At 35.6% G+C, this 15188-nt stretch overlaps 1 protein-coding gene across 8 annotated transcripts in view; it reads right to left on the minus strand.

Annotated features, from left to right (window-relative positions):
- The window catches only part of MTDH (metadherin), a 57163-nt gene that overhangs the window by 20189 nt on the left and 21786 nt on the right, over positions 1-15188 (minus strand). For 6 of the 8 annotated variants that reach the window (XM_061123708.1, XM_061123710.1, XM_061123703.1 and 3 more), the window contains 4 exons: positions 6203-6287; positions 5274-5450; positions 3779-3844; positions 2055-2291 (listed from right to left, as the gene is read on the minus strand). In XM_061123708.1, coding sequence (XP_060979691.1) covers positions 2055-2291; positions 3779-3844; positions 5274-5450; positions 6203-6287 — 565 coding nt within the window. The remainder of the gene's footprint in view (positions 1-2054; positions 2292-3778; positions 3845-5273; positions 5451-6202; positions 6288-15188) is intronic. The other 2 variants (XM_061123706.1, XM_061123709.1) reach the window with 1 other exon arrangement.

Below are 15188 nucleotides of genomic sequence, written 5' to 3' on the forward strand. Positions count from 1 at the left end.
ACAGAGCTTCAATAATTAGCCTAATCTCCCTAACAACTAACTAGTATGTGGAAAAATAGGGATTCGTACCAAACAGGTCTGCCTGAACTAGGGACATGCTCATTCCATTATACCATGATATCTTCTCAACATTTTTAAAGCAATTTCCTACTTCATATGAGTATTTTAAGGAACATATACATCTATGAGGGCAGTCACATCTGCCTCTTCTCAGAAACTAACTGCAACCCTCATTTAATACAGTTCCTTTCAATTTCAATAAAGGTCCTAATCCATCTAGGCAGGAACTCTAATCTGATGTTTAATTTCATCTACAGCAACATTAAGCAAGTACTACCATCTAATTTATGTCCTAATTATGATTAACACTACATAGCTTTTATAAGTAAATTACAAATATCTCAAAAGGTCATAGTTCTTCTTCAGATTACTTCATTAAACATTGACCATTTCTTTTATTAAGTGAGAAAGGATGCTTTATACCATAGAAAGTTATTTTTTTATCACTGCTGAAATGAGGCTAGGAATTTAGGGACTGTCTTTTACAAAACAAATTTTGATATTTCTACACAATTTTTGGACATTGCAGGGGAAGAGAGAACAAACTTAAGAACAATATTAGCAAATGATCTGAGGTCTGTTTCTTGGGGATGTTTCTCAGCATAAGTTTTTCTAAGCTTGGAAGTGATGGGAAAAGCAAATAATATAGGAAGAAATAGTTTTTTCTATTTAAACACTAAAAATTCTGTAATTATCAATCCCCTAAACTAAAATAAACCTGCTATAAACTTAACAGAAAAGATACGTTTAATGCACAAGGAATTACAAATTAAAGCACAAAAAACAAGAGGCCATTACACAAATGGGCAAAGAACATGAATAAACAATTTATGAAAGAAATAGAAATGATCAAGAAAGTTGTGAAAAATATCCAACCCCATTAGTGGTTTAAAAAAGTTAATAGAAATAATTTATGTATTTTTTTCTTATTAAATTAGAAAAGATTAAAAAAAGAATACTCAACCTTGGTAATATACATATGATAAATGACACTCATACTGATGCTGACAGTATAAATTAGAACTTTCCTAGAAAATACTTTGACAACATGTCGTAGAGCATTGTAAGCATCCACATTTCCTTTAATCCAATAATATCACTTTCAAGAATCCATCCTAAAGAAGTAACCCGCAACAAATATATTCAGTACAACATCATTTATATTTCTTTTAAAAAAGAAAAGTTATTTCTGTCATAATGTGGGAACAGTGATAATCTATGCTATGCTTACACAACATTGTAGGATCATTAAATGAAATACAGAAAGTAAAGAAAATGTTTGAGGTACAACATTAAGTGAGGGAGGAGGAAAACAAAAATGCATACATGATTTGGGTTATGGGGGGAAAAAAAAGAAAATACTGAAACTGTACACAGGGGGAAAAAAAGACCATAAGGAAAGGTTGTCACTGGGTGATGTGATTAAGAGTAGGTTCTTCCTTCTTTTTGCAGTTTTCCATATTAAATATGCATCTCTTTTCTATCACACACACAACCTGAAATTAAGTTGCTTTTAACTTGAAGGCTCTCAGCAGAAATAAGGCTCTCACTAATAGACTTTATCTTTACAATCCAGGGGAAAAATTAATTACCAAGTCATTTTGTAGACTGTAAAACAGTATATAAAATTGATGCTAGAAACTGTACCTCCATTTATTACTTTTATTTAAACTCAATAGGCGTACTGTTGAAATTAATCAAGAAGTCTGCTCACACATTACACTAATTATAAAACTAAAAATACACAATTATACCAGTTAGCTACACTGATAATCAAATGTGATAAAAGCATTAAGAGTAAATAATAAATGCTATTATTCACTTATTTAGTTTCCAGTTTGCTCCATGTGAAGGATCTGAGATGAGTTAGTCATTTTCTTTCTGTATAGTTTGACTAATTTTTCTACCAATGGATCTGTTTTTCATTCTTGGAAAATTTTAAATGTACCAGATAAGCATTTTAAACTAGCTTAAAATTTTCTAACAGCTCTTACCAATGCCAGAAAATATTGATCGGTCATTCCAACTCCTTCCCCAGTCTTTTCCATTTGCATTAGCATCTCCAGTGTCTTGACCCCAAGCAGATGGCTCGGTTTTCCTCTTGCCTGCAGAAGCAGGTGAAACAGAGTTCCACTTCTCCTCACCTGCACTGATCTGTGAGGAGAGTTTCATAGACTTTTCATTCCAGCCTCCTCCATTTACAGTGAGGTTTTCATTCAATCCTGGAGAAACTTAAAGAACAGAAAACAAAGATTAAAAATGGATACATGACTCCTTGTTAAAACTGGGATATTTTCAAATTTCCATAATTGCTTGGCTTACATTTATCACTCATTCCCCCCCTACTGTCCTCTAAACAGTTCGAGCTTTAAAGATAAAATGAAGGATCTGAAAAGTGACATGACCACCATCAATGACTTTTAAAAAATACAAGTAGATTTGAGCTTATATATGTATATTCACACAGTAATAACGTTTTTAAAAGCAGACTGACTTGCTCAAAAGTACAACAGAGCAAATAGGAAAACAAACATTCTGGTATACTCAGAACACTCACCCACTGAAAACACAAAGGCTTCTCCTTAGCTACATGCTCTTTCCTTAAATGTTTATCCATATATATCATGTCTAAGGCAGTGATTCTAAAACCTGGCTACACATTAAAATCAAATGAAAAATTTCTTAGATGTAGACACAGGAGTTTGAATTTCACTAACCTCTGTGAGTTGGTGATGGACAGGGAAGCCTGGCAAGCTGCAGTGCACGGGGTCACAAAGAGTTTGATACTGCTGAGCGACTGAACTGAAGACATTAGAACCTCAGCCCAAATCAATCAAAATCGAAATTACTAGGGGTAGAGTCCAGGCATCAGTATGTTTGTGTATACACATTTATATGCAGGTATCCATACATATGTGTAATGCATGTATCTGTGTATATACACACACACACACAAATATACATAGGTGTGTGTATATAAGTACATGTTTCTTTTTATTTACATGTGTGGTTTTCTAATAGCCAGGACTGAGAACGAAGGAGGCTGAAAGTGTTAAGAACAAGTCTGAAATAAGTTGCTTCTTCATTTCTGAATTTTTGTTTCACTACAAACACTTCAGCTTTTAGGTAACAGATACCACTCTCTACTTAATTCAATCTTTATCATAACTTAGTAAATAAAATATATTTTCTATTTGTGAAGTATTGTATAATTTTAGACTACAGTCCATTTATTATGAGAGATTTGATATTGTTCAGGAAGCAGTTCAGAAGATTAAAGGTATTGTTTCTCATTTAATAAACAGGAATAAAGTCTTTTATCCCATATATGCCTATATAAAACCCAAGTCCATGGGAAAAAAGAAATCTTTCTATTGGCTTAAACAATGCAAGCAAGAATCAAAATTGCATATAAACTATTACTAAAAGAATGTTTTTCCATACAAGGGAGAGGGATGAACAACGAGAATATACCAAAGACTGTTACAAGTGGGAGTGACTTTTCTGTTGATCTATTTTCCAAAATCTCTGAACTTTAGTAATTACTTTAGTAAAGTAATTTAATTACTTTAGTAAAGTAACTTAATTACTTTAGTAATTAAAATAATTTCTAAGCCTTTTTTTTCTTTTGGTGTCATTCATGTGAGGAAAGAGACATATATGTTTCTATTAGTACTTAGATGGGCCTTCAGTTTAAGTTACACATAATTTCTCTCACCCTGAAGTGTAGAATCTCCTTTTCCAGACTTAAAGTTGCTAACTTGAACATTTAGATGAGAATCACCTGGTTGAAATAAAAATAAAATTTATTTACTACTAAATAGGCTATTATGCACATTAAAATTAGGAGTAACATACAAATTAATTTTTTTACTAATTATAATAAATTGTTCCTTGAAGTACTGAAGTCTTATACTGGAAAAGAGTTTTACTCACAACATATTTCACATGTTCTTAGGAACTGAGTTCTCTAGTTACCATATTCTTAGTCAACTAAAATGCCAATAAAGGACCTGGAAAATTGCCCGAGTAGATATAGAGTCTCCTGTTCTACAATGGTTATCAAGATTCTTTAAAGGAGGAATTGGAGAACTGGGCTCTGTAATTGGATTCAACTTTGCCACTTCCCAACAATAGCAGCTAGCTGCCTTTTCAAGAATCCTGGAAGCAAACACATCAACTTAAGAACAATTTTGCCAATATCTGGACCAGGATTTAGGAAATATGGCAAGAGGTGAGACCGTAACGTCATAACATAGACGCTACTGATATTTCTCTGACACAAAAAAGCATAATGATCACAATGTATCAAAAAATCAGCATGACACAGGACTGTGCTAGCAAGGAAGGCATGCAGGAAAACAGTGAAAAAGGGTCACCAACACAAACACTTAGCATGGTTAACAGGTGACAGTGAAAATAGATAAGCAGAAATCAATGCAATAAATTCCACCAAACCATGAAGCAAAAAAGTAAAAACTATCAAAAAAAAAAAAAAAAAAGGTAAAAGCTATCAAGGCTAAGACATAGGTCTGAAAACAAGTGGGAAGTGCTGGCAATTAATGAAAAGGTAGAGGGAGAAAAGTCAATGCTTTGAAGCAAGATGAACAGCATCACTCTGCAGTCTGATGTCTCCAGGGTAAAAATGATAGTAATGTAAGAATTACCAAGAGGCCATCAGTATTGGATAGTTTGAACATCTGAAAACTTGGGAAGAGCAGTAGCTCAATAATTTTGCAGTTCCAGTTTAGCTTTATCAAACACCTATAGCATTCGCAAAGAGTTGGGGTGATAAGAAATTCAGATAGAACCCACACTATCCAGAACATGCTTGTTTCATCTTGGAATGAAAGCACCCAACATGCAGAATGGGGACAACTCATTTCATTTAATGAATGTCCACTATAAGAAATGGAGATGTTAAGAGAGTTAGGTCAAAGCAATACACGTGAGAAAAAAGCAACAATCATTTTCTCATGTGACTCAAGGCAGAAAGGCAACTTGAATCGGTCATTCATTAGGCAGTATGTGACAAATAACACTGCTGGTATCAGGTAAACAAGTACGTGGTCCACAATGCTCTCACGAAGAAGGGTATATCAGCACAATGAGGTAAGCAGTTCAAAATAGCCAGATTTTGATGTAATGATATTTTGTACGTATGATTAAAGGAACTGGATTTGATGTATCACTCTTATGTCCCACTAATATACCTTTATTCTTCTTGGAACCAACAGGAAATGATGCAGCTGTAAGTTGCTCGGTGGTGACTGTGGTGGCACTCTCTATCCCAGGGACAGTTGAATCCAATGAGCCAGAGTCAGACTGCACCTTATCACGCTTACGCTGCTGCCGCTTCTCTCTGTGGCTAATCTTAGTTTCCCAGGCTCCTGACGTAGCCCCAGAAAGAAAAGTGTTATTCAGTAGGGCGAAGACAAAAAGGTTCTAATTTTTGGGGGAAAATAGGGTGGGGCACCTGAAATATCATGATAAATTTAGATATTAAACTAAAAACCAAGAGTGCTGATTATATTCATTTATCCTGTGAATTTATTCTAATTGTGCTGTTTCAGGCAGCTAATTGCCATTATTTATTCTGGCAATTTTGATCAGATCTGTCATCTATGGTTTAGAAAAAAAATGGATAGAAGTTTGAAAAAAAAAAAAAAAAAAAAAAGAAGTTATATCTTTTTTTATCTTGCTGGGGAGAACTAGTAGGAGTGTTATATATACTTATTAACAAAATGGGTTTATTAGGTGAGGACAATAAATCATTTACTTAAAAATTTTGTACAGGGTCTTCTAGGGATGGTATATTTAACAACAATGGGAAAACCCCAAGCCACACTTCTAGGAAACAAAGACAAAATGAATGGTTTTTAAATTGCTCAAGATATTGAGCTAGACGTTAAATTTCAAGGCAGTTCCCTTTAAGGAGAGAACTATTAGATCCTTAAATAATTTAGAGGAAAAAGTGTCTCCTAATAATGTCACTGATGTGTACATTAAAATCTAGAGTTATTAAACAGAAGAGCTAGATACAAGATTAAGCAAAACAAATGCGGCTTTTATATAATGCACCTTGGTTAGAAAAAAAAAAAGATTAAAAATTTTCCTACAGTCCTTTCACTTGCTCAAGTACCTTCATCAACTTCCTTTCCATCATGGCGTGAACTGTTTTGCACTGCTTTAGCATCTGACTTTGATTTCTTCTTATTTTTCTTTGACTGAAAATAAAATAGAATGTTACTTAATATTTCATTATGTTTTTGAAAAGGAAGTCAGTAAAATACATAATGAAATGTATGATGCTGACAACCAAAAAAATGTTTGATTAAAAAACTTAAAACATATTTAATGGCAATAACAGTATGAGGTTATCATTTATTCAGTGGTTACTATATGCTAAGTACTTTACACTTAATACTTTATTCCTTAAAAAAAAAAAAAAAAAAAATCACTGGAGACAGTATTATTCCCATTTTAGAGACGAGAAAACAAAGATTTAGAGATGTTCAATGTTAAAAAGGCTGTTCTGGGTCACATGAAGTTAACAGATTAGGAAATAGGTCTATCTGGCTCCAAAATCTGTGCTCTTAGACATCATGCTATCCTACCCTAAATCATAAATAAGCTACTATACCATGGTGTTTTCAGCACAATAACACAAAAGACTACTGCGAGTGGTCAGAAAGAAAATGATGTACTGATTATTGGTTTTTTGATTTCAAAAAACAGATTGTTGGCATATTCTACATATAACAATGAGTCAATTACACAAAGCAGCTAATATTTTGTCAGTTTCAAACCTGTGTGAAAATATCTAAGATTTGAATATGGTTCATGTATAGTAATTCATTCAAGAAAAACACCTACATGCATACAAGATATGGACATTTTTAGAATGGCCTTCCAATTCCCTTCTGCTAATATTTTCTCCTTTCAAAAGCCTGCTAAAAATTTCACAAAGCCATGATAAGTGCTTCCAGAAGAGAATTACTATTCATAAAATACAGATTTTATTTATACTTGTTAATTTATACTTGTTTATTTACTGAGATTGGCTATGTATGTATTATTGTACACTATCAAGTTTACAATGAAAAAGAATAGGGTAAGCAGTAAATGACAGTTTGAGTAAGCAATAAATGATAGCCGATTGCTTTTCTTACTAAGAAACTATTGACAAATAATTTCAAGTGACATCAGAATATATAAAAATCGATTACAATTTTTTCTTATATTCTCCACAGTTGATTTGCATGTTTCTTTACACGTTCCCATCATCATGAACATGTTTTAATGTATTGTTTTATTACATCTACCAAACCAGGCTCATATCCACTTAAAGAAAAAAATTTGAGATACCATCTTTTCAAGTGCACAACTCAGTGGTTTCTGGTATCTTCGAAGTTGCACAACTATCAGTGTTATCTAACTCCAGAACATTTTCACTGTTCCCCAAAAAGAAACCTGGCATCCATTAACACTCTCCACTATCTTTTCCCCTCTGGTCCACTGACCCACCACTGATCTACTTTCTGTCTTTCACATTCACTCTTAAGCAAAGATAAAATACATGAAGCATCTATCAATTACAATCTAGTGCAAAGGTCAGCAGCGGTTTTCTTTTGCTCTGGCTGCGTGGCTTGTGGGATCTTAGTTCTCCAGCCAGGAATTGAACCCGCGCCCTCAGCAGTGAAAGTGCTGAGTCTGAATCACTGGACTGACAGGAAATTTCCAGCAAACATTTTCTATAAAGGATCACACTGTAAATATTTTAGGCTTTGCAGGCAGTATGGTTATTATATATGCAGCAACAAAATAATCCTGTTGCTGTAGCATGAAAAGCAGTCACATACCACACAGAATGAAATGGGTGTGGCTGTGTTCTAGTAAGTTCTATTTATAAAAATAGGCTTATCTGGCTGAATTGTGGGGGGGTGGTGGCCCAGAGTTTGCTACCTCTTGGTTTATCGGAGTACTGTCCAACAGAAGTATAATACAAACCACAAACATAATTAAAAATTTTTAGCATATATTAAAAAGTTAAAATATGTAACACTAATTTTTATATTTCACCCAACACACTATCCAAAACACTATCATTTCAAAATGTAATCAATATTAAAAACTATTAAGATGGGCTTCCCTGGTGGTTTAGCAGAATAGAATCCACCTGCCAATGTAAGAGATGCAGGTTAGATCCCCGGTTGGGAAGATCCCTGGAGAAGTGGCAACCCACGCCAGCATTCTTGCCTGGGGAATCTCATGGACAGAGGAGCCTGGCGGGCTACAGTCCATGGGGTCACAAGAGTCAGATATGACTCAGCAACTGACAACAAGTTAATAAATTGACAGTATGAAAGTAAAGAATGTTAAAAAGCCATATGTGGCAAATGGCTACCATACTGGACAGTGTATACCTATAAAAACTAGGTAAGAACCCCAACCTATGGATAAAGAAACTGAGGCCTTGAGATTATATAAATCGCCTAAGATACAGGGTTATTAAGTTTTGAAACTGAGACTAAAATCCAGTTCTGACTCCAGAGCCTGCCCTCACAAATCTTTCCTCTCTGCCTCTCTACATTTAATGCCAAATATAAATTCAATCAAGTATTAGCTATGTGATTTGAGGCTGAATCACTCTAAACCCCTTTCCTCAATGGTCATATGGGACAAAATCTCCTACTAACTTCACATAAGGTTCTTTTAAGGATTAAATAAGATGTGAAAGCAGACTAACTACAAAGCACTATACATAAACTTTGATCTTCCCAACCTAGGGATGGAACCCAGGTCTCCTGCATTGCAGGTGGATTCTTTACCAGCTGAGCCACCAGGGAACCCCTAAAAGAGGGAAGTTATACAAAAAGGACAAAAAAAAAAAACCAAACAGAAAGGACAGAAATTGTACTCACATTGAAATATACAATGATTTGTTGTTAAAACAAAGTCTGTAGAAAAGCAAGGAAAATTATCTTGACTTCGGCTTCCATCTTGTTTGATTTCACTATCATCTTTAAAACTAACCTCACTTTAAAAGTAACCTCTCACTCAGATGAGACTTAATAACATATAAAATGCTCTTTAGAGTCATAGGTTCACACACTAATTGACTCAGCCATCCTAGTAAGGTCAATCTTTTACTTCTGATCAGCTCTGCTACAGCTAACAGTTGAAGGAAAACTGAGAACATAAATTCTGCCTGTTACCCATAGTTCCCCCTCCCCCCAACATTGTTGTAAGCTTCACCATTGAGCTGGGTGAATTATTAAACTAGCTTCTCCTGAATGGTATTCACGCAAATCAAGATTTATTAAATACCTACCATGTGTCAGACACTATATCAGGAGCTCAATATATATAGCTAAATAAAACTTTCTACTAGTGGAAACTGTACTATAATAATCTAATAAGAAAAACAGATATGTAAATGAGACATTATGAGAAATTCTTATCTTCAAGGGCTTCCCTGCCATTGCTCACTTCCCAACATTATTTATACCAGTCCAATTAATTTATATTCCCATTACAAAATTCCTACCATTTTCTACCATCTATAAAGTCTACCTTCCTTATATGACATATAAGGCCTTCCACAAATTAATCTCAACTTTATACTCTTTTATTTACATACATGTAATCATTTGGTTCCAAGAGGACTGTCATCTCTAATACTCCTCTCTTTGCCCAAACTCTACTGACCATGTATTTCTCTCTAAATACAGTGCAGCAGCCTGGGTGCTTTAGGGTGACTTTCTCTGTGCCCTTTACCATGCACCCTCCTCCCCGCCGATGGCCAAATCCTAAAATAATGTTCACTATTTCTTCTTAACTTGGCTCAAGTTCCACCTCATCTGCTTTATCCCTGCCACTGTCCTGTCCCCTAATTAATTACTACCTTTTAACATCCCGAATAAAGGTGCCAATGACTAGCCATATATAAAACATGTAGTAAAGCTTAATTTAAAAAAAAAAGTGTAAATAGAGAGCCTAATATCTTCTTCCTTCATCCCAGTAGCTGCTTTTGGAGAGCACAGTCTTTAAAAGCACATGCTAAAGTAGTTCTAAGACGCATATCTGCTCTTAAATTCACAGAACTTAAATATGAGCTGGGAATCAAATAAAACACACAGAAATACTTCCATAACTAAGCTCATCTTTCCATCTTAACATAGACATTCCTAATATTAGACAATACCCAAATAAATGCTATTGTTTATCAGAGGGGCAAAAGGTATACCCTGTAGCAAAAGCAAATCTACTTCAATGGCTAACTGCTCTCTTAACAGACATTGTATTTTAAAGAACTGCAAAGAGTAAAGAAAGGCAGAACAGTGCCCAGTTAATGCTAAAAAGATTAACTTAGGGAGTATAATCTGATATTTGTATTGCATCAAAACTATCATAAGAATACTGAACAAATTTTAAGTGAAATGATATTTTATTTTGCAATTAGCTATTAACACACAAGGTAAGTAGCCAGGTTCTGAATGTAACCCTTGTTCAATTTATTCTCTAACTTGGAAAGTAACTGGTCCTGAAAATTTGGGAAAACTGACTTAATATTTACAACTCTATAATTGTCTGAAGTCTCTGCTGGCAACGTTAGGAGTGATAAAGTCAATACAGCACAAAAAAGAGGAATTCTGAGTATTTTCTAAAGGCTAGAAATGGATACTAGTGTGTTTTGGTCTGCCGACTAATGGCTGGTACATGAGGTTTTTCATTAACTCATGGCAAAAACTTTTTTCTGAGATTTTTGTTCTTCTTCTATTGTATCAAATTTTCTTTCTTTTTTGCAATGGTGACAGTGGTTTTAAAACTGTACTTGTATAATATCATTTACATGTGGAATCTAGAAAAATGGCAGAGATGAACTTATTGGCAGAATAGAAACAGTCACAGACGCAGAGAACAAACATGGTTACCAAAGTGGGGGGAGTGGACAAATTGGGAAACTGGGATTGACACATATGCACTACTATTAACTAATGAGAACCTACTGTTCAGCACAGGGAACCCTACTCCACTATTCATGGCGACCTAAATGGGAAGGCAATGAAAAAAGAGGGGATGCATGTATACATGTAACTGATTCACTCTGCTATACAGCAAGAGACTAACGCAACACTGTAAAGCAACTATACTCCAATAAAAATTAATTTTAAAAAATCAGGAAGAAAAAAAGTACTTGATGGGACTTTCCTGGTGGTCCAATGGTCAGGACTCCATGCTTCCATGTGCAGGGGGTGCACATTTAATCCTTGGTCAGGGAACTACGATCCTGCATGCCACAAGGCGAGGCCAAAAATAAAGTAAAATGGAAAAAAAAAGTGCTTGACAAAATTAAAAGTTGTTAGTGAAATTTATTTTGGAAGTTTTAGCAACTGCCACTCGAAAACAAATATGGCAAGTCCCTAATTTTATACTGCTCAACATTTTGGCACTATTTTCCTCACTTGTCTCAAACATACAGGCGAGCTGCGCCTGGTTAAACAGCAAAGGATGAAAGGCCCAAAAGGCATATGAATTCCATTTCTCTATCTAAACTAGCAGTTCTCAATTTAACTTAGTAACTTGATGACACAAAATCAAGATGAGATTATGAAAAATGTCACAAATCTTTTTAAAAAAAGTAGAGAGGCTTGGAACTGATTTTCCCCCATTTTGGGGAGTGGATGTGATTTAAACTAGACTCAGGATCACCCCACTCACTACTATCCTGATACATTTTTTTGAATGGAAGAGTAGAGTTGCAGGTGTCAGGAAGTGCACACAACTTGCACTTTAACTCTTCTCATTCTGGTTATTTTCTTTCACAGCATTTATACTTGCTTGTTTCTAGTTGTTTTTCCCCACTAAACTTCATGAGAACAGTGACTCTTTTATTAACCCTTTTATCCTGTTTTACCAACCATTATATTACAGAAGTATTTCATTAATGTTCAGTTAATTAATGAAAGGGCCTAAAACTAGACTGAATTACATATAGCCCTATTTACCCAACTTTCACTGCCCCTTCAAATAAAATATGAGCTATTATATTTGTATACTTGATTCACCAACCAAGCCATTAAATTATTTAAATATATTTGGTGTTAGCTCATAAGTTATGGTACATTGCATAAGCAGCATGGTTATCAACTTATAATCTTAAAAATTTATAAGAAACCTTTCTTAAGAACTTCTTTTAGAGAAACGCAAATCAAAACCACAATGAGGTACCATTACACGCCAGTCAGGATGGCTGCTATCCAAAAGTCTACAGGCAATGAATGCTGGAGAGGGTGTGGAGAAAAGGGAACCCTCTTACACTGTTGGTGGGAATGCAAACTAGTACAGCCACTATGGAAAACAGTGTGGAGATTCCTTAAAAAACTGGAAACAGAACTGCCATATGACCCAGCAATCCCACTTCTGGGCACACACACTGAGGAAACCAGATCTGAAAGAGACACGTGCACCCCAATGTTCATCGCAGCACTGTTTATAATAGCCAGGACATGGAAACAACCTAGATGCCCATCAGCAGATGAATGGATAAGGAAGCTGTGGTACATATACACCATGGAATATTACTCAGCCGTTAAAAAGAATTCATTTGAATCAGTCCTAATGAGATGGATGAAACTGGAGCCCATTATACAGAGTGAAGTAAGCCAGAAAGATAAAAGAACATTACAGCATACTAACACATATATATGGAATTTAGAAAGATGGTAACGATAACCCTATATGCAAAACAGAAAAAGAGACACAGAAATACAGAACAGACTTTTGAACTCTGTGGGAGAAGGTGAGGGTGGGATGTTTCAAAAGAACAGCATGTATACTATCTATGGTGAAACAGATCACCAGCCCAGGGGGGATGCATGAGACAAGTGCTCAGGCCTGGTGCACTGGGAAGACCCAGAGGAATCGGGTGGAGAGGGGATCGGGATGGGGAATACGTGTAAATCTATGGCTGATTCATATCAATGTATGACAACCCCCCCCCCCCCCCAAAAAAGAACTTCTTTTATGGAGGCTTTAACTCTTTTCCCAGATTTGGTTCTCACATTTCCAATTTTTTGTTGTTGTTCAGTCTTTCAGTTGCGTCCAACTCTTTGTGACGCCATGGACAGTAGCACACCAGGCTTCCGTCCTTCACTATATCCTGGAGTTTGCTCAAACTCATGTCCATTGAGTAAATGATGCCATCCACCCATCTAGTTCTCAGTCACCCCCTTCTCCTCCTGACACTTCCATCTTCCCCAGCATCAGAGTCTTTTCCAATGACTTGGCTCTTTGCATCAGGTGGCCAAAGTTTTGGAGCTTCAGCATCAGTCCTTCCAATGAATATTCAGGACTGATTTCCTTTAGGATTGACTGGTTTGATCTTCCTGCAGTCCAAAGGACTCTCAGGAGTCTTTTCCAGCACCACAGTTCGAAAGCATTAATTCTTCAGCAACCAGCTTTTTTATTGTGCAGCTCTCACATGACTACATGACTACATGACTATTGGTAAAACCACAGCTCTGCCTATACAGACCGTTGTTGGCAAAGTAATGTCTCTGCTTTTTAACATGTTGTCTCGGTTTGTCATTGCTTTTCTTCCAAGGAGCAAGCGTCTTTTAATTTCATGGACTCAGTCACTGTCTGCAGTGATCTTGGAGCCCAAGAAAATAAAGTCTGTCACTGTTCCCATTGTTTCCCCATCTATTTGCCATGAAGTGATGGGACCGGATGCCATGATCTTAGTTTTCTGAATGTTGAGTTTTAAGGCAGCTTTTTCACTCTCCGGTTTCACCTTTATTAAGAGGCTCTTTAGTTCCTCTTCACTTTCTGCCATAAGGGTGGTGTCATCTGCATATCTCAGGTTACTGATATTTTCTCCTGGCAATCTTGATTCCAGCTTGTGATTCATCCTGCACAATAGCCTAAACTAATTCCACTTGGGTGATCCATTCTCGCTTCAATCTAAGCACTTTAAAAAACAAGTTCACTGTTTCACTCTTGAACCCCTTACCATTTCCTGCCAGATAGAACCATAGCATTATGGAAAAACAATGTGCTATGGCAGCAGTCCTGGTTCTAGTCTCAGTTCCACTATTTGTTAGGCATTCAGACTGAAAAGTCTAAAGGCAGAAATGAGGGTTCTCTTGGTTAACCTTAAAGAAGGCCTTAAAAATTAATTCCTTGGGTGGAACCCAAATCACAAAGCTATAGACTGTGGTACAAGGGAGCCTGGAAGATCAAAGAGTCCAAGACCTAGAGAGTCAGATGATATTAAAGCACTCCAGATAAGGAGACATTTTAATGAACCCAAAAGACTATATTAAGAGTTTAAAACAGAGGTTTAGGGAATAAAAAAAAAAAAAAAAAAGAGACCAGATAGTAAATATTCTAGGCTTTGCAAACTATAAGACCTCTTTTGCACTCACTCACCTTTGCTGCTGTGTTGCAAAAGCAGCCACAGACAATACAGAAATGTGTCAGTCTGTCTGTGTTCCAGTAAAACTTTCAACAATAGGCAGAGAGCCTGATACGACCAGTTGGTCTTGGTTTGACAATCCCTGGTTTGAAACTACAGTTTCTAAGATGCATTATGGAAGATAAAATAAATGTATGTAAGTTCCCTGGGCATGCAGGTTTTGCTCTATTTTGCTAAGAGCTGCTACAGTTTATGCCTGTATAAAATCTATGCTGCCTCAGACACATCTTGGTCATAAGATAATCTTTTATACTCTTAAAATGTGTTGAGAATATCGAAGAGCCTTTGTGTGGGGTGTATCTATTGATATCTACCATTATAAATTTAAACTAAGAATTTGTTTAGATATGTATTAACTTATTTCAAAGTATAATAAACTATGTACTGTATAATTGTACCTATATAAACAACTTATTTTCCAAAACAAACATTTTAGTGAGAAGAATGTCATGTTTCATATTGTACAAATATCTTTTGCATCTGGCTCCATTAAAAAAAAACCCCCCTGATTTGCATATATGTTTTTGTGTTAATTTACTTTGATACACTGTCTGATTGAAGCATATAAAAAATACAGCTATGTACATGCAGATATGAAACTGGAAGGAGCAGTTTTCCAGATAATAGTGTTACTTTTTTGCATTAA

Source organism: Dama dama, chromosome 21 (genome assembly GCF_033118175.1).
Source record: "Dama dama isolate Ldn47 chromosome 21, ASM3311817v1, whole genome shotgun sequence".
NCBI lineage: Eukaryota > Metazoa > Chordata > Mammalia > Artiodactyla > Cervidae > Dama > Dama dama.